Source organism: Castor canadensis, chromosome 11 (assembly GCF_047511655.1).
Source record: "Castor canadensis chromosome 11, mCasCan1.hap1v2, whole genome shotgun sequence".
NCBI classification, from domain to species: domain Eukaryota; kingdom Metazoa; phylum Chordata; class Mammalia; order Rodentia; family Castoridae; genus Castor; species Castor canadensis.
In genome coordinates, this window is record NC_133396.1 from 20,474,737 (window position 1) to 20,494,043 (window position 19,307).

Here is a 19,307-nt window from a genome sequence, read left to right on the forward strand (position 1 = left end):
CAAAGTAGACAATGACCCAAACTGTATCTAAGAAGATCTAGCTTCCTCTTTAGTCAGCTAGTGCCTAAGATCCTTGAGGAAAATGAAAGGCATACAGGCACATAGGCAGACACTATGTCAGCAGTATAAAGCTTGTAAGTCACAAGCAAATTATCTAAAGCTCCTGAAAGGTGCCCATTTTTCCCAAAACACTGCTCCTATGGAAGCATGTGTAGCACTGGTCTCTAGTAAAAATTTAAAGAATGATTTCTGTGGAAATTATTAATAGTTATTAAGGCCAGGTATTTTCCATATATTATACTCACTAAACAATAGTCAGGTGAATTTCACTGTTCCAATTTTTTCAAAGAAATTAAAGTTTAGAGGTTAAGTAACTGGCCCAAGGTTAGGATGTGATCCATACTTGTCAGAATCCAAAACATGTGCACATTCTACTATGCTAAGCTTTCTCTCTAATGTTCCCTTCTACTTGATAATTAATCTGTACTACTAGGAATATGGAATGGACAATAAATATGAACTTTAAAAAACTAAGACACAAAATAACTCCAGCATAAACAATTCAGTCCCAAAACTGAAAGCTAGATTTAAACAAGCTAAATGACATTCTTAACAATTAGTTATAGAGGCATCAAACTTTCTCTTTAAGATACAAGACCTAGTGAACTGGACTTTTTCCTCCCCCAAGAAATGCATTTCATTTTAGTAAATGATGAGTAGACTCCATTCTAGAGCAAACAAAGCAAGTAATGTAGAGTCAGCCCACAGCAAAAAGAACAAGAAGAATTGTGTTGTGACAAGTTACCATGTTTTTAACCTCACACTGCACAGCAGCAGGCCAGAATTAGCTATTCCCACACAATTGCCTCATGAAAAGGACTTATTTTCATAGAAACGTGGCTGATTAACAGCTGCCTAAACAATGAGCACTTAGTGCTTTTAGACTGAATGTTTATTTTTTGCCTCCAGGTCCAATGGCCAAAGTGGAGTCCCTCCTTCATTTTAAACCTCCCCACCAAATACAGCACAAGCTTTAACCAATGGGACAGACCCTGTGAAATTAGCAGAGGAAAGAGTGGATCTTTGGGATCCAGCATGGCAGCAGCAAGAAATGAAGGCTATACCAGGAACAATTCCAGGGTCAAATCCATTCTAGTCCTGCCCTGGGAGCCCGAGAAAGGGCTGAAGCTTGTTTAAGTTGCCCTTATAGGAAAGTGACTGCAGGATGAGGTGTCAAAGGTGTGGGAATGGAAAAGAAGAGCTGATTAACACTAGAATTCAGGGCAACCTGGCAGTGACTTCTGTTATTCCACTCACTGCCAGGGTCAATTCATTTGATAGCCAAGTGAGTGTACCTACTAAAACACATCAGTACTGACAAAGGAAGAATTAGGATTAACTGGGTCTACCTGGGCCAACTTAAAAAAAAAAAAAAAAAGATTCCCAAAGAACTAAATTCGACCACAGATTATTTTCCATGGCTACAAAATTGAGACTAAGCCTTAAAATACTGTAACAAAATATAGACTTGACCACAACTGACCAGTTGGTTCTATTAACAGCTACAACATACCTCTTGTGCTTTTTCAGATTTTCAAAGCATTTCCATTTTCAAAAGGCTCTGAGGTGACTTTATGGAAGCACTACTGAAATACCCAAAATGGCTACACAGGCTTCCTAACTTCTAGAAGCCTATGTTTTTTCCTTTTGTTGTTCAAAAAGTTTTTAAAACATATCTTAATTGATGCATAATAATTGTACATATTTATTGGGATACAACATGGTGTTTCAATACATGTATACAACTACTCAGGGTAGTTGGCATATTCACCACCTCAGACATTTATCATTTCTTTGGGGGTCTATGTTTTTATTTTTTCTAAATTGTTTCTGTCAAGGTTTTGTTGGGTCTGGGAATCTAAGGGACAGATAAGTGAGTCAGTATCCCATCCCCCATGGAGCACACCATGAACCCTGTGCACTCTGAGATACATGGTCTTGTAAATCTGCATTCTTGCACCCTGATGAGATCAATGATCTCATAAATCTGCCATGGGGCTGATAGACAGGATGCTCTCAATAAGGGGCAAATAGACCAGCTCATCCAAGAGAGCCCACGAGCACAAATCCATGACCAATGGAAAGAATGCACCTAACCCTTACCCTAATCCAGAGTTAAAGCGTCCATAAAAAGCCCCAGCCTTCACCTCAGCAGAGAGCCACCCATTTCTGGGCTCCACTGCACTGCTCTAGCTGCAGCCTTTTTTTTTTCCCCTAAAAAATCTACCTGTGTGTGCACTATCTGTGTCTCGTGAGCTTATTCCTAAACCCAGAGAAGACAAGAATCCCTGGAGCGCCACCCACCCCCATACCCCACAATAGTTTTTAGGTTAAAACCAATTTATGGGGGTGGGGGGTGAAGGAGAATGTGGAGGAGGTAAATCTAAGATACATTGTAAGCACATATGTAAAGGTCAAAACGAACCCCCTCCAGGCCCCCCGCACAACTAATATATGTTAATAAAAAGCAAAACCATTTATCCAGTTCCCCACCCAATCCTTGGATCAACTCTAAGCAGAATAAGCACTGCCGCTGACTCTGCCTCTACCACTTTAATCACAAGTAATAAATTCTTGTGAAAACAGGTACTAAAATGTTTTCAAAAAATTCTGACCTCTGGACCCATATAGGATGGTTGGTCACAAGACCAGATTTGGAGGGCCTAGCTTTTCTTCTGACAAATATGGGTGAGCAGAATATATTACTCTCTTGGTCTACTTTGCTTTATATTAAAATTTTTATTTCTTTGGTTTTTTGCAGTACTGAAGTTTGAATTCAGGTCATCACTCATTCAGGTGCTCTACCACTTGAGCCACTCAGCCAGCCTTGCTCTGCTGTTTTAAAAACGTGTTTATGTTTTAGAAATAACCTCGCCAGTAGATCTTCTACATTATGTGTTAAAATCTCTATCTTCTGAGCATGCAGGTATATACTTTTTCTCCCAATTCAGCATTCATTCACTGCTGACACTACTCATTCCAACAATAGTGCCAGGGGAAATTATTTGGTATCACAGCAGAGCTCAGGATCATGTGATTAAATCAGACAACTTACAGCTCAGCTAAATTAAAAACACATTAGAAAATGTCATAGTTGACATTGCAATGTGCCCCAAATTAGATGCCCTGTAAAATTTTCCATTTTCTCTCTAAGCAAGGATCTCTACCTTAGGCCAACTAGTTTTAACCTAGTAATTACACAAGCATTCAGAAACTTCAGTAAGCTTCTGCTACTGAAGCTTAGATTCATAGATCATAGATTTGCAGACTGCTAAAACAAGGATGAGATTCGTTATCAGTAATATAGTATCATTTAAGATTTATTCCAGAGAAAAGGAGGAAGGGAAAAATATTTCACTCCACTGATCAAAAACTAAAGACTAGCATGGTTTCACTACTCTGCAACATTTGTAATCTACAAAGTGCTGTTTAGATTTCAGTGTGACAAAAAACTTAACATACTGCTTTTACTTCATTTGCTAGAATAATATTTTTTTAAATGAAGTTAAGCTCTTCCAACAGCACTAATAATGTTTGAAATCCGAACAGATACAACAGGTTGAAAGAGGTGGAGTTTGGGTTCTTTGCATTTTCTTGGTATATTTTTACTATTTCTGAAGTGGAAGAAAATCTAATTGTGCTAAAATTACAATGGAGGACAAAATGATTATTTTATTAGAGCAGAGGAATGTTTAGGAGACTCTGATTTTGGAGAATATTTTATTGGTAGGAAAAAATATCTTTTCCTTTTTTCTCCTACAGGCTGTTAATAACACTTTACACTGACAAGGGGTCAAGTTTTTGTTTTGAGATTTTTTAAAAATTGTTTGAGACTGGGCCTTGCTAAGTAGCCTAGGCTGGTCAGGAACTTGAAATTCTCCTACTTCAGCCTCCTGAGTGCTGGGATTACAGGCATGTACCATCATATTTACTATCTCTAAAATGTCAACTTACTCTGATTGTTGTGCCCCATTTTTTTTTTATTCAGTCAAATTTACTAGCTGCTTGTTGATCAAGAAATGTCCTCCACCCTCCAGAATTTATGGGATCTTGGCCAGTCCCAGAGTGGAAATTCCTTCCTTCTTCCCACTGCCCGAGACCTCTTGTCCCCAAAGGCATGTCACAGGGCCTGTTTCATGTTGTACTCTCTCTGACCTTCATGAGAGAATAAAGTAAAAGGCTCCTACCAGCTGGTCAAAAAGCAAGTCATTCCATTTCTTCTTCTTTTTTTTTTTTGTCCTTTTTCTTTTTTTTCCATGGTACTGGAGTTTGAACTCACAGCTTCACACTTGCTAGGCAGGCACTCTACCACTTGAGTCACTCCGCCACTCTCTTTTGGTGTTGGGCATTTTCAAGATAGGGTCTTGCAAACTATTTGCCTAGGCCAACTTGCTTAGAACCATGATCCTCCTGGTCTCTGCCTCTCGAGTAGCTAGGATTATACTCGTGAGCCACCAGCGCCCAACTTTTTTTTTTTTTTTAACCTCTTAAACAGGGATTAATATGTGTGTGTGTGTAACAGTTTTACAAACACTGGGGTGCTTGCAAGGATACTGTATGCTGAATGCTTCATAACAGACCAGAAAAAACAAAGGATGGCCTCTATTCAACTACTGTTAGCAGACTGGAGGTGTGGCTCAAGTGGTAAAGTGCCTGCCTAACAAGGGCAAAGTCCTGAGTTCAAAAACAAAACAAAACAAAAAACAACTATTGTTAGCAAAGCTACCCACTTTCTTTCCATTTTCTACAGAATGGACAGCTGCTGCTTTCACTTTAAAGCACAATTAAAACAAGTCCCTCTCTCAAACATACCCTCAAAAAAGAGGGAAGTTGGAAGACAAAGATGAAGAAAATTCTTTAACATACCAGTTCAAATTGTTCTCTGGACATTCAGTGAGAAGCCTCAACAGGGACAGAGCCAGAAGGAGCCCAAGTGCACCAACAGGAGTCACCAATTAAGTCTAAACAAGGCAGTAGCACTCTCTACTGCTTGAATAGGGAAGGACACCGGCGGCATGCTGAAGCTGGCTATGTCTTACTTAGCAGGGGGTGGGAATGGAGGTAGGGTGGAGGAGCTCTATCAGCCAATACTCGTACATAAATAGCTACCCCAATTTTAAGCTTTAAATTTACACTTAAATAAGAGGTATCACAATCTATGGTGTCTACTTACCACCTGGGAAGAGAAGACCCAACCATAAATTTATTTCTGAGCAAGGAACTTTTCTGAAGCTCCTCCAGGGTACAAGTCACTATTTTTTCAGCTTTGGCTAACCTCTGACATCTCCCACCACCCTAATGGGGACAATGCACCCCTCAAAACTCTAGAACCGAGGAACTATAATTAAAAAAGCCTGTTTCTTGACACTTGGGAGGTGGAGGGAAGCTAAAGAATGGAAGCAGAGAGCAGAGGAGGAGTCTGAACTGTCCACTGGTGTTTTGTTTCTCAAAATTCTCATGTGTCTTTAACTGAAGAGGTAGTCAACTGACAGCAAACTGCCCGTGAAGGAACTCTCAGGAAAGAAACTCCAAGAACAAAAGAGGGTCCTGTTTGCCCCCCTTTTGCTCTTCTCAAAAGTAACATTAGAATTAGAAGAGAGCTCAGCGGCTTATGCTTGTAATCCCAGTTACTTGGGAGGTGAGATCAGGAGGATCAACGTTCAAGGCCAGCCTGGGCAAAAAGTTTGCAAGACCCCATTTCAAGGAACAAAAAGCTAGACATGGTGGGACTTGCCTGTCATTCTAGCTCCAGGAAAAAAAGAAGATCTCAGTCCAGGCTTGTCCAGGCATAAACATGAGATTCTATCTCAAAAATAACCAAAGCAAAAAAGGACCAGACGCACAGTTTAAATAAGAGCACCTGCCTAGCAAGCACAAAGTCCTGGGTTTCAATCTCAATACTACCAAAAAAATTCAGAAGAGATGGTTAATACTTGCTTATCTGACAATCTGGCCTCCTCCAGAACAATAGCTCTGTCTCAGAATAAGACTGGAAAGTCATATAATCCTCCTCATATCATTCTCAAAAGCCTTAGTTACTCAACACTCCTGCCAATCATGGGTAAAACATAGGAACTGCCATTTTTATCTGGCTGGGGGGAAAAATAAACTGTCATTTTAATAAAATGAAGAGCCTACTGGAAAAAGTGCACTCTGAAACCTGCTCTTATTGCTCAAATTCAGTTTAAGAGAATACCTGGAACGACCTCTACGTAACTTCCACATCACTCAGCACTGGAATAAGGGAGAAATAGGCTCTCAAAGGGTCTTTGCATCAGGCCACAAGGCACCTAGGCAGTTGCTGACCATTGTTCTCCAATCTTCTAAAAGTCCTAGAGCAAAAAAAGCCAAGGCAGGTACCCAGTACTCAGCTTTTTAAAAACTTTTAAAATACTGGTTTTACTGAATAATCCCTGATTGGCTGAAATGTACAGTAAGATTGAGCTCTAAGCCAATCAGAATTCTGGTCATTGGAAATGCAGTAGGCCACTAGAGCAACTGCCACTCACTTGATCCAACATTTTCATTTTCTTTCTTTTTTTTTTTTTTGCAGCACTGGGGATTGAACTCAGGGCCTCACACATGCCAGCCAAGTGCTTTATTTCTTGAACAGTCCTAATCCAACATTTCCTTAAAAGTGCTCGGTTTACTTGGCACTAGTCAATATATGAATCTGAACTAATAGTAATAAAGAGACCTCTTGTCCTATAGTTTTGCTAGTTATGATTTAACAATTATGTCACTTGTTAGTGTCAGGGCTCAATTAATTCGCTTTATTCAGGATTCCGTATTCCCAGGATTTTTTTTTTTTTTTTTGTGGCAGTCCTGGGAATTGAACTCAGGGAAGGAGCTTTACTACTTAAGCCACTCTGCCAGCCCTTTTTTGTGTTTTCAAGAGTCTCTAAACTATCAAGATAGTCTCTAGAACTTGCTAGACTAGCTTTGAACTCAATCCTCCTGATCTCTTTTTTTTTTGGGGGGGGGACGACAGAGTTTGAACTCAGGACCTCATGCTTGCTAGGCAGAACTCACTACTTGAGTCACTCTGCCAGTCTTTTTTTTGTGGTAGGATTTTTCCAGATAGAGGCTGGCTTCAAACCATGATCCTCCTGATCGCTGCCTCCTAAGTAGTTAGGATTACAGGCATGAGCCACCAGCACCAGGCAATTTTTTTTTTGTGGTACTGGGATTTGAACTCAGAGCTTCAATGCTTGCTAGACAGGTGCTCTACCACTTGAGTCACTCTACCAGCTACATTCCTAGGTTTATTCCTTCCTTAACCATGACTCCATTTCTCCCATCTCCCATTTCTTCATCTCTAACCCCACTCTTAAAAACAAACCAAAATGGACTGGTGGAGTGGCTCAAGTGGTAGAGTGCCTGCATAGTAAGCATGAGGTCCTGAGTTCAAACCGCAGTACTGCCAAAAAAGCAAAACAAAACAAAAAAAACCCAAAATGAAATGTTTCTCATTCTAGTTATTCCCATTCAGCTTGTAGGCTTACTGAAATATTCAACTGCTTGCCCTAGAACATCAAGAGATGGAAAAAGGAACAAATTCCTAATGTTAAATAGGCCAAGGAAGAAAAGCAAGAGGCATCCTCAGAAGCTCTTCAGTTAAGTGAGGCCATAAACTACAAAAAGCCCTAGGCTGCAGAACAAATAGAACCTGGGATATGGATTCAAGGGTCAGTTCTTCCCATCGACAGTATGGATAGAGAATTAAAAGGCAGACTTCTAATCCACAAAGGGTTTACAATACTTAGATACAAAGAGCCTAGTAAGAAATGCTCTTGCCTATGTGCAGCAGGAAAATAGATAGCAGATAAAAGAATAAAAAATAGAAGAATATCAGCTCTAGGAAGCAGGTAAGGATGTTCTGGCCTCCTAGGTCTATGGCTCCTTTCATTATGTTAGACCTAACTGTACAGTCACACCAGGTATATGTTGAAACAGAAGTATTTCCTTTTTGCTAAAGAGTTTTAAATTCTCCAATATACAATAATGATGACTATCTCAGAGAATAAGCTGCTCCAGAGCCCAAGAGATATGTGCAGAAAGCCTTAACTCAAGACAGGTATTCACAGTGGGTGCCAGTGGCTTATACCTATAATACTAGCTACACAGGAGATAAGAGATCAGGAGGATCCTGGTACGGAGCCAGCTTGGGCAAATAGTTCATGAGACTCTATCTCAAAAATAACCAATACAGGCTGGGTATCAGTGGCTCATACTTGTAATCCTTGCTACTCAGGATAGAGAGATCAGGAGAATCATGATTTGAGGCCAGCCTTTGAGAACCTATCTCAAAAAAACCCATCACCAAAAAAAAAAAAGGGCTGGTGGAGTGGCTCAATGTGTAGGCCCTGAATTCAAACTCCAGAACACCAAAAAAAAAAATAAAAAAGGATTGGGGGGAGTGGTTCAAGCAGTACAGCACCTGCCTACAAAGCGTGAGGACCTCAGTACAAAGCCCAGTATCACAAAAAAGAAAAAAAAAAAAGGACAGGTATTCACATATTAGGTAAAATGGTTAGCAATTTCCCAGAAAAATCTAAGGCCTTGAGTTAGATTAAATGAAAACCTCTGAACTTTAACCCTCTAGCTCCTAAGTACTTTGTTCTAGTGGGCAAAGAAACAATCTTCATGAACAGATTCCTGATCTATTTTGAAGTGCAAAATAATACATCCTTCACTTTAGCTTCTTAGCTGCAGGTAGCAAAAGAGAAACCTTGTCAGAGTGACAAGTCCTTTTTCTCTAGACAGCCTAATGCTAAGTAAATAAAACATTTTTAAGTGACTGCAGCCACTTAAAATGCTGCAGTCATGAGTTCTAGTGTCTTGAAATCTCCTCTCATCTTGCCCCCTGTAGGACTGTGACAATTTAGCATAGCAGCAAGATGTAAGTGACCCAAGACATAAGGAAAGAAGCACCCCTTAATAGGCCTCACAAAAACCACCAAAGGGATCCATCCACTCTTGTGTCCCTAAGTGAACTGGTAGTAGGAGTGTAACAAGAGAGACAGGAACTTAGTCAAATGATACCAAGCCAGATAGTAAAAGGGCATTTATAAGGGATGTGTCTCTACTTAATACAGGAGGATTCCATGAAACATGAAAAATGTAAAACCACCCCCCTTCAAAGGTTCTAAATCTCCACTGGAGAGCAGCACTGGAAAATCATAAAGAAGGCCTTTTCATATCAACAGATCCTAATGTTTACCTTTGGAAGGATGTCTTACATTGCACAAAGTCAAAGTGATTTTTTTTTATTTCACTTATTTTCCTTTTGATTTGTGCACAGAAGTGGTACATAATAAACATCTACTTTACTATGTCCAAAGGAACTCTATATAATACAGATAACATGTAAGTGGTAAGAACACTTTTCTATTATCTAACTTATACCTTCTTAGTGGTATATAAAATTGTGCATTTTACAAGAAATGACATGACACCTTAAATTCCATGAAATAAGGCAGTTAAGCCAACACCCACGTTTATTTTGATGTATTGTTACCAAATACATGTGATCTTGCCACATTCTAGCATTATCTGTTTTATATTTCTTAAAATATCTTCAGGTTCATTTGCAACAATTTTATAATATAACATCCTTTAAAGCTGAGGTTTTTTTTTTTTTTTCCTTGAGGAAAAGGATTTATTTTAGATAAGGGGCTCTGAAGTGAAGCCCAAATTAGCAACATTCCTTACAACAGATTTACACTGAGTAGATAGGGCCAAAGTCCCTATTTATAGCACTAAGAACAACCAAACTCTTTCCAAATACAAGTAAGGTAAAATCCTTACAACAAATTTAAGCCCTGTGTTGAGTTTTGTTTCTCATTTTGCTGTTCCTTAATAATCGATACAAACTGATGATGCTTATCATGCTTACCTCTAAATACTGGAAATGTGAAAACCCAAACTTAAAAAAGAGACCTGTATTCTGATATCCCAAGAACCTACTACACTTTGTTAAGTCTCTCTACTCCCAACAGGTCAGGAACTTGAGGCACTGGCTGGGATAACTACCCCCCAAGCTTAATAACTACATATTCATTGTGCCCACCTGTTATGTTTCTAACATGGACAGTTAAACTCTGAACACTGATTTCAGATCTCCTGAACTAATTCTATGACACCATCTCAAATGACTCAAATGTAAGGGGCTTGGCATAAAAATAGGAAGTAGGGAAGACTGGGGGCACTGCAGTCAGTCCTGAACAAAAGGATCAAGTTAACCTGCAGCTGATAAGGAAAGGCCCAAGCTTCCAGAACCCTTTAATAAATTCAGCTTTAGAATTTGAATAAGTATGCCTACAACTGTGTTCCAAGCCACTTCCAACAACCTGCCTTAGCTGTTGCCAGAATCCAGAGTGTTCTGGAAAACCACTCACTCAGCAGCAACCTTGGCTAGTGGGACCTCTGCGGCTGCCCGGCATGCCAACTGCACCCGAGCAGCTGCTCTCCTGCGCTTAACAGAGTGGTCCTGAGAGGGGTAAGCCCCCTCCCCCAGGACGGCAAAGAGGAATGCGACGGGGAGAACATGGCACAGGTCCTCACTCTTTCTTCTTCCTCTAACTTCTAGAGACACGGTCACCTCGGAGCCAGACTGCTGATCGCTGGGGTACAATCGTCAAGGAAAAAAGAGGTGCGGAGGAGAGTGAAGGCTTGGAGACGTGAGGTGCAGGCAGATAACAATGCATAGGAGCTGACATGAGGAGGCGGGGGTCGGGACCATGCAAGGAAGTCATCATCGACGCCGCGCCACCTCCCCCACCCCGCAACAGACCTCTGAGCTCCCCCCTCATTAGAGACCTGGCCTCTACAGTAAGGACGACCTTTCCCTCCGCAGAACTAGGCCATGCCTCCCTCGCCAGGCGGAAGCAGGAGGGAAAGGTCGACCCCGGAGAGCGCCCCTTCAGGGGGTCCATCCGGACCTGATCTCAGATTGGGGGTGGGGGGTTGTTCTCGGAGGGCGGGGCATCGCCTCAACAACTGGGGCCTGCATCACAGCAGACATGAGCTTCCCTGAGCCATTGGGCTGAAGCCATCGCCTCCTCCTCTACTCTGCCACCCGGTTACCTCTTCGCTTCTTCGTCCTCGAGTAGCTCTGGCTCGGTCGCCGCCATTACCACATCGCACTCCGCGGCAGCCGCCATCTTACCGCCGAGACCAGAGAGCCGGGTGGGAGGCAGGCGGTGAAGAGCACTTCCGGCCGGAGCATCGAGCCGCTCAGCGGCGCAGCGCCCAGAGGGGCTCCCTCGGGCCCGTCTACCAACGAGAGGCTCCGCCAGGGGCCAGAGCGGCCTTCCGTCCCTGGAGGTCCACGGTGGTCTCCGCGCGGGGGCGGGGGCCCAGGGACAGCTCCTGTGCGTAGGGGGCGCCACTTTACCCGTGGGTACGAAGCGGCACAGGAAGGTGTTGCCTCTCTAGGCCTTGGCTTGCCTCAGTATGCCGAGAGCCTGGGTGCCATAGCAACCGTCAATCCTAGAGCGTCTCCTGTAAGGCTCAGGGGAGTCTTGAGTTGGGTGGGAACCAAGTCACCCAAAATTCTGGAGGGAAGAAGCGCCCACGACTATCTCGGAGTGTGGCCACAGCTTCCTCCCGGGAAAGGCAAGAGACACTCTGAGCCCCGTACCCCAGCTTTCATCGCTCCCTGGAAGCCCTGCCCAGCCAAGCCAGAGGGAACGCAGGGCGTCTTCACCCCGCGCCTTTCATCCCCGCCGGATCTCCAAGCACCAACTGGTTCATCACCCTAATGACGCTGACCCTTTTATGAGGTTGCTTTCATGTCAGCCGCCCTGGGAGTGCCATCTCAGCATTAAGCCTAGGTAGGCTGGCATGACATGGCGCCCCAGCCCCAGCCTCGGAGTTTATAAGGCAGCTCATGGGGTGAGGTCCCTGCTCCTCCGTGTCCCCACTATTCCCACCTCTCATAAAATGCTCAGTACGCTTGTCTGGCCGAATGCAGTCTGGATTGGGAACTCATAGAAGGAAGAACACGTCTTAATCATCTTTGTAGTAGTTCCCTCACCCGAACCATAATGTTGGGGTTGAATTAAATTGGGGCTTTCTGAGGTTAAATCTAGGGAGTCTGAGGTCATATTTTAAAGCTAAAGGGAAGGGCTGGGAATGTGACTTGGGGAGTAGAGCTCCTGCCTACTAGCAAGCACAAGGCTCCTGAGTTCAAACCCCAGTACCGAAATTATTAAATAAAATAAATAAATAAATAATAAGCTAAGAATAAGACTGGGACATTGGATTTTAAGAGGATCTATTTTCCTTCCTCCCCAATCTATCAGTGCTGAGGAAACAAACCTCAGGAACTACAGGTAGGGAAGGACAGGTGAGGCTCAGTGGATTAGAAGAGGTCATTCATCCAGCCTATCATTTATTAGTGCTTTTCAAAATACCTAACCTGCTAGATGGGAGGGCACAAAACTCAGACTACCTGCCCTGCCTGCCAGTAGTTAAGTCTACAATCTAATCTAGGAGCTGTTTTGATTTTGACCATCTTCCCACTTTCTGTTCTCTATATCTGAGCCAACTCATTTACTCCCATAGCTTTAATTTCATCTCTTGATGATTCTAAACTCTTACTATCTCCAACCTAGACCTTCAGTGTTCCAGACTTGTACATCCAACTACCTCTGGATAGCTCCTGGGTGTTTCACAAATCCCCCAGGCTTAACATATTTATTGAACTCATTCTCCCCCCACTCCTTAACAGGAAAAAAATAGTATACTTGATTCTCTTTCTTGAATTTTTTATCTTGTTGAATGGATGCAACCATGTTTCTCAAATGACAAACAGGAATATAAGCTCTGCATTCTTTCTCCAATTTATCACCAAGCTTTGTTGATTCTCCTGCCAAAAATCTGAATCTGTCCCCCTCTTTTCCATCCCAATTCAGGCTCTTGTCATTTTAAAAAAAAAAATCAAAGAGTTTTAAAAATTGGCCCCCAGTCTCATGTCTCTGCAATGTTGACTCTTCTGCGAGAAGTGACTTTTTTTTTTGGTGGAACTGGGATTTGAACTCAGGACTTCATCCTTGCAAAGCAGGCACTCTGCCACTAGAGCCATTCCTCTAGTCCATTTTGCTCTGGTTATTTTTGGAGATGGGTCTCAAACTATTTGCCCAGGCTGATCTCAAACTGTGATCCTCCTGATCAGCCTCGCAAGTAGTTAGGATTACAGGCATGAGCCACTAGCACCTAGCCAAAGTGACTCTTTTTTTTTTTTTTTCATTTTTCTTTTATTATTCATATGTGCATACAAGGCTTGGTTCATTTCTCCCCCCTGCCCCCACCCCCCCAAAGTGACTCTTGAAAGCAAAAACTGATCATGTCACTTCACTGGCACAAAACCTTATCAATGGCTTTTTTTTTGAGGCTTGAACTCAGGGCTTTGCACTTGCTAGGCAGGTGCTCTACTGCTTGAACCCCTCCAGCCCTCAATGATCTTTTACTATGGTGATTTTGATCACTTTGGCCAATTGTAAGAGGTGCACAAATTGCTTTTTCTGAGAAATACTGACTCCTTACTTGGGCACATGAATTAATTAAAACCAGAAGCTTGGCATACCTGCCTCCACTTTGTATCTGTCTTTGCTCTAAGCCATTCTCTTTGCAGTCATTTTGCAATCACCTTGGATTCCAGAAAGGACAGAACTGGTAACATCTTTATGACAAGGGGCTGAAACTTCTCATAAGGAATAGTGGACAGACCACCCCTCCAAATGAGAACAATTATCTATAATGGGGAGTCTGCACACTGGAGTGGTAACAATCATCTCATGGGAACCAGATCACTCCCCTAAAGTTGATGACAGCAACAACATGTTCTCCAGAAGTCCCCTGGGAACCCTTGGACTGGGATAATGGTCAACCAGTGGCTGAGACTGTTTATGCATAGCTTTGTCCCCTGCCTCCAGTTCTTTTGTCTACTTAAACCCTGGAAGAGGGCTGAAGATGGGCTGGGTGCTTACTCTGCCTCTTCCCACAGCATGTCCCCAGCTGTGTAATAAACTCCTTTCTCTGCCTTCACCATGCCTCTTTACTTGGCATTTAGGGGCGAGTGGCCTGACCTGCATATGGAGTCTCAGGAGTTTGGGCCTTGGGTCCAAAACTCCGGTTTCCCTACCATACAATGCCTTTGATTATTTGGCTTCTTTCCACCATCAAGATCCAAGTAATTGCAGTTCCATTACTCTTGCCATGTTTCCTCTGTCCTAGGCACCCTCTTCCTCTAAGCCCTTCAAACCTCTACACAGGCATGGCCTGCGCCTGGAAGTTCTCTTTGACGTGCACCACCCCCAGTTAAACAGCCCTTTGCTGCGCCCCCCATGGCACATCTGTAATAGTACTCACCACGCTGCACTGTAACTGTTGGCTTAGATGTCTAGCTCCTCTAGACGGTGACGTTCGCATGAGAGAAAAGCCTAATTTGGCTTTTCCTCGCATGTGGCCCTGCGTAGACAACATAGGGTAAATGCTCAGAAAACTTTTTCTTTTTTCCGGATAGGGTCTCGCTGTGTAGTTTAGGCTAGCCTGGAATTTACAATCCGGTCAATCTCCGAGTGCTAGGATCACAGGCCAGGGCCACCCCACCGGGCTCAGAAAGCATTTGAGGAGGGCTGGGTTTGTACCTCAGTGGTAAGAGCGCTTGTCTCGCATTAACAAGACCCTAGGATTCGATCCCCAGCGCCAGAAAAAAAAAATCTGACGAATAAACGAAGCGTTCAGTACTGTGACAGGCTTTAGAGAGGGAACTTTTGGCATCAGAGAGCCCAGAACGGGGCGTCCATACCCAACCAGACCAGGTGCTGACCCCATTCCCCCGCCAGCCTCCGGGGACGCTGTGCTGCCAGAGCTGACTCTCGGCCGCCGGAAGTCACCTTCCAGACCGGAAGTTGGGGGCGGGCGGGCGGGCGGCGGGGGCGGAGCCCCAGGGCGCCTGCTTCCACCCGGAGGAAACCGGGAGTCCTGACCGTCGTGCTACCCCTTCCCTGGTTCCTGCGCGCTCCGAGGGGCCGGGCAGGGGTACTTCTGGGGCCTGGGGAAGTACGAAGCTGGAAATTCGGGCTCGTCCAACCTCTGGATCGGCTTTTGCCCCTGGGCCGCTTTAGGTGGCAGTTCTTTACCTCTTATTTCCTGTGGGGGCCCCCTCCTGGGGAAATCTGTGACGGAGGCCCTTCTGGTAGTCTTTCTTGCGTATCCCTTAATTGCAAGGCTCAGTACCTGGGGGTGGGCGTCAGTGTCGGGAAGTTTCTGTTGGGACCCACGTTGGGAGTGGCCTCTGGATCTCTGCTTTCTGTGGGGAATTTTTGTCAGGATTTCCTGGGGATTCTATGTTTGGAACTTTGCTTTTGGGGAGCTCTCTCTCTCTCTCTGGAGTCTAATCAGAGAAAGAGTTTCTGTGTCTGGGCCTTCCCTTTGGGTCTGTCAGTGCAAGGACAGCAAAATGTCCTTTCTGAAGCCGTTTTTTTTTTTTTTAAATCCTCTGAGATTCCTTCACCCCTTTCTTGTCTGCTGTTTTTCATTTTAGCCACGGATTTAACTATGGGTTAGAAGGAATTGATTGTTATCCAAATAAGTCATAAAAAAGAAAGTTTATTTTCTTTCTCCCCCCCTCCCCAAAGAGAAGGTGACTTAAGACATATCCACACAAAATCCTATTCCTGCTTATTTCTTCACGGGATGGTAGTTTAAGAGAAAAGTGGGAGGAGCTGCCTTCAGTAATTGGTGCTCTCCACATCTTGTGTACAGAAAGGAACCTGGCTAGTGACTCTTTAAACCAGTGAGTCTTCTCTGCCTTTATGGCAACATTTACTGAGCACTTGCTCTATTCCAAATACTGGCCATGTATTGGGAATAACAAGATGAATACAGTCCAGCTCATTGGCTAATAGTGGACATAGACACGTCAGTGCACCCCAACTAGAGTCAGGGTAGTGCTGAATCCCTGAAGCGTTTTCATTCATTTCCAAACTTGGGCTGTCAGTTATAAGAGATCTGCTCTCTATTTTGAGCCTCTCTTCTCTTACTTCACCCAGAGTGCTTCTATTCCTCAAGGTGCTAAGCATGGGGAAGAGCTGCAAGGTGGTCGTGTGTGGCCAGGCATCTGTGGGCAAAACTTCAATCCTGGAGCAGCTCCTGTACGGGAACCATGTAGTAGGTGAGTGTTGTTGCAGCTGGGAGAAATAGAAGACACTGAAGAATAAAGAATAGAGCTGGGTGTGGTGACCCATGCCTGTAATCTCAGCACTTGGGAGGCTGAAGCAGGATGATCTTGCGTTTGAGGCCAGGCTGTGCTACATAGTGAGTTCCCTCAAGTACAGAGCAAGACCCTGTCTCAAAAAAAACAGAAAAAAAAGGAATAGGATTTGATCATACCATGACACCATACATACACACTCAGCAGTGGGTTTTGCACCCTTAAAAGTAAAACTAGAGCTGGGATGTAGTTCAGTGGTAGAGCACTTGCCCAGCATGTTTGAGGCCCTGGGTTTGAACCCCAGCACCAAAACCAAAAACCAAACAACAGAAAGAAAAAAGTAAAACTAATATCATAACCACCAGTTCTGCAACATTGAACAAACCTAAAGGGAAGAAACCCAGTATCCAAGATAGGAAGGAAATACTCCCATGATAAACTTGTGCTTAGCATGGTATTAGCATAACATTCACATCTGTTTCCCCCAAATCATCCCAGCCCTGCCAGACTGACGTCTGGCCTCTCAGCCCCTTTCTCTCACTGGCCAGCCTGTTAGGATGTCCTCCTTATCATTCATATTTCTCATCCCCCTCCCCATTTCAAATGAGTGTTCTCATTTTATCCCAGGTTCTGAGATGATTGAGACCCAGGAGGATATCTATGTGGGCTCCATTGAGACAGACCGGGGAGTGCGGGAGCAAGTGCGTTTCTATGACACTCGGGGGCTCCGAGATGGGGCTGAGCTGCCCCGGCACTGCTTCTCTTGTACCGATGGCTACGTCCTGGTCTACAGCACAGACAGCCGAGAGTCTTTTCAGCGTGTGGAACTGCTCAAGAAAGAGATTGACAAGTCCAAGGACAAGAAGGAGGTGCATAGCCTAGGCTCCTGCTGGGCCCCAGTGATGGAAGAGTATGGGCCCTGGGTTGGCTTTGGGAGATTGAGCATGGCTTCATTTTTCATTCTTTGCCAAGAGGTGGGTTAGGAGTGAGAAGCGGGTGGAGGTCACTGGAGGGTGTCTTCATCTCTGATGTGGCCACATACAAGGCAGCTCAACCAAAGAGGCTTCTCTTTGGGTGAAGGAGTCCCCAACCTAACACATGCAACTCCCCCTAGTGTTTTTCTCTAATGGTTCCATGCTCTTGCCCAGTTCTCTAAAACCCTTCTCTAAGCTGCAGGCCTCTGGGCATGGTTCCTCATCCGTTGTTTAGCCAGCACCTGACGGCCCCCACATCTGATCCTGAGGTCCATGGTATACCCACAGGTTTTCTACACTGTCTCTCTTCCTCAGGTCACCATTGTGGTCCTTGGCAACAAGTGTGACTTGCAGGAGCAGCGGCGCGTAGACCCAGATGTGGCTCAGCATTGGGCCAAGTCAGAGAAGGTGAAGCTGTGGGAGGTATCAGTAGCTGACCGTCGCTCCCTCCTGGAGCCCTTTGTCTACCTGGCCAGCAAGATGACCCAGCCCCAGAGCAAGTCTGCCTTTCCCCTCAGCCGCAAGAACAAGGGCAGTGGCTCCTTGGATGGCTGAAGAGCTGCCATTCTTTCTTCACCCTCCCAACCCTGTTCCAGCTTCTGGGTTGAGGGCAAGAGGGGTCAGAAGGGGAAGCACTCCATTGGCTAGGCAGCTGGACTGGTCCAGGCCAAAGCCACTTTTGTTCCCTCTCAAATCTATGAAGTGCAAATAATCTTGCACTTGATTAGTTCCCCCCTCTCAACCACCCCTCCCCATGCTACTCTCCACCCCACCCCCAGCTTACATTATATTTTCTCCAGTGTCATCACCTGAGGCACTTGTGGGTCAGCTTTCCTTCCATTTTCCCTGGGCAGGAAGCAGAAGTACCATGCTGAAGTGCCCAGTCTAGGGTCTGGTTCCTATTACAGGGCTCCCAACCCTCTGAATTTCCTACCAGTAACACACACACACTTAAGCCACCAGCCTAGACTTGAGAAAGTATTGTCAGTGCATGTTTGTACACGCTGGTGATAGGGCTGACTCCTCATCACTCGGCCTTTCCCCTGGCCTGAGACTAGAAGTCAGCCTCCTAGGAGTGACATTGTGTGCTTGAACTCTACCCATCTCCCAACTGCCCCTCTTCCTGCTTTGGGAGCAGATGGGCCTTATTGGTTGAGGTGAATGGAGTAATGACTGGCTGTTAGTCACCAGCTGACTTTGTGACTCAGCAAGGCCATTCCCCTCTGGGCGTCAGTTTTCTCATTGTAAACTGACAGGAGTTGCTTAGATGATCTTCTGGATCCTTTCCAGCTCTATGATTTGCTAAAGGATGTGGCTTGGGCCACCTGTGACTGTCGTCCCCTTGCTTCTCCCTCTTCAAGGTGCTATGCCTATCAGCCCTGGAAGCTGGATGTCTCTCCCTCTAACCACCAGGGGGCAGGGGTGCATTCCACTCTCAGTTGCCAGTGGCCACCTAGTGCCCATTCTGCAGACCTGCCCGTGGAGGATGGTCCCATCCCTCCCTTTGGTTTTCAGCTAGTAGCTGGACTTGTATTTATATTACTTGTATTTATATGCCTGCTGCCATGGTGAAGGCTGGACAAGGTGCTCCTCTAGCCCTTCCTTCTTACCTCAAATGTCTGAACAGAGCCAGGCATACCAGTAGCAGTGTCCTAGGAGCCGACAGGCCTTCTGTTGGGGCTCACATGCAGACGTGATATCAAGTGAGCTTATAACCCACAACTTTTGGTGCCCACTTTATGCTTTAAATATGCACACCTAGCATGGGTGTGACACTATAGCCAGGCAACCTCCAATACCTGTCCCTTCTCCCCAGATCAGGCGAGCAGGGGCTGGTACCCAGGACTCAGCAAGGAGAGTCAGGGCATCCACAGGCTCAGGCTCAAAGTTCATTTATTGATGTGTTGGACACAATAAAACCACAACTGCTGTTACCAAAAAGGTTTTCCCCTCCCACCCCCCATTTTCTTGTTCTCCCATTGGAAATATCTTTGGGAAAAAAAAAAAAAAGATGCACATGGATACTGGCAAAGTTCCATGTTGGGGTGAGG

General features: G+C 44.7%; 2 protein-coding genes across 7 annotated transcripts in view; one reads left to right on the top strand and one right to left on the bottom strand.

The window, feature by feature from the left end:
- The window catches only part of Dnajc7 (DnaJ heat shock protein family (Hsp40) member C7), a 34,845-nt gene extending 19,927 nt beyond the window's left edge, over positions 1-14,918 (bottom strand). Inside the window, exons 1-2 of one of the 2 annotated variants that reach the window (XM_074045736.1) lie at positions 14,715-14,918; positions 14,437-14,535 (exon numbers count right to left, since the gene is read on the bottom strand). Coding sequence is in view for 1 of the 2 variants with exons in the window: in XM_020178478.2 (XP_020034067.1) it covers positions 11,149-11,225 (77 nt within the window). In the remaining variant the exon portion in view is untranslated. Of the gene's footprint in view, positions 1-11,148; positions 11,759-14,436; positions 14,536-14,714 lie in introns of those variants that run through there. The other variant, XM_020178478.2, reaches the window with a different exon arrangement.
- Positions 14,919-14,999: 81 nt separating this feature from the next.
- On the top strand, positions 15,000-19,197 carry Nkiras2 (NFKB inhibitor interacting Ras like 2). 5 transcript variants are annotated; one of them, XM_020178496.2, is made up of 4 exons: positions 15,000-15,194; positions 16,122-16,243; positions 16,910-17,151; positions 17,572-19,197. In XM_020178496.2, exons 2-4 carry the CDS (start codon positions 16,150-16,152, stop codon positions 17,809-17,811), a joined length of 576 nt encoding a protein of 191 aa, XP_020034085.1. In that variant the 5' UTR covers positions 15,000-15,194; positions 16,122-16,149; the 3' UTR covers positions 17,812-19,197. The 5 variants fall into 5 exon arrangements, with proteins under 5 accessions (XP_020034085.1, XP_020034086.1, XP_020034087.1 ...); XM_020178497.2 differs by having other exon boundaries at positions 16,141-16,243; XM_020178498.2 differs by having other exon boundaries at positions 15,013-15,108; positions 16,141-16,243.
- The last annotated feature ends 110 nt before the right edge of the window (positions 19,198-19,307 follow it).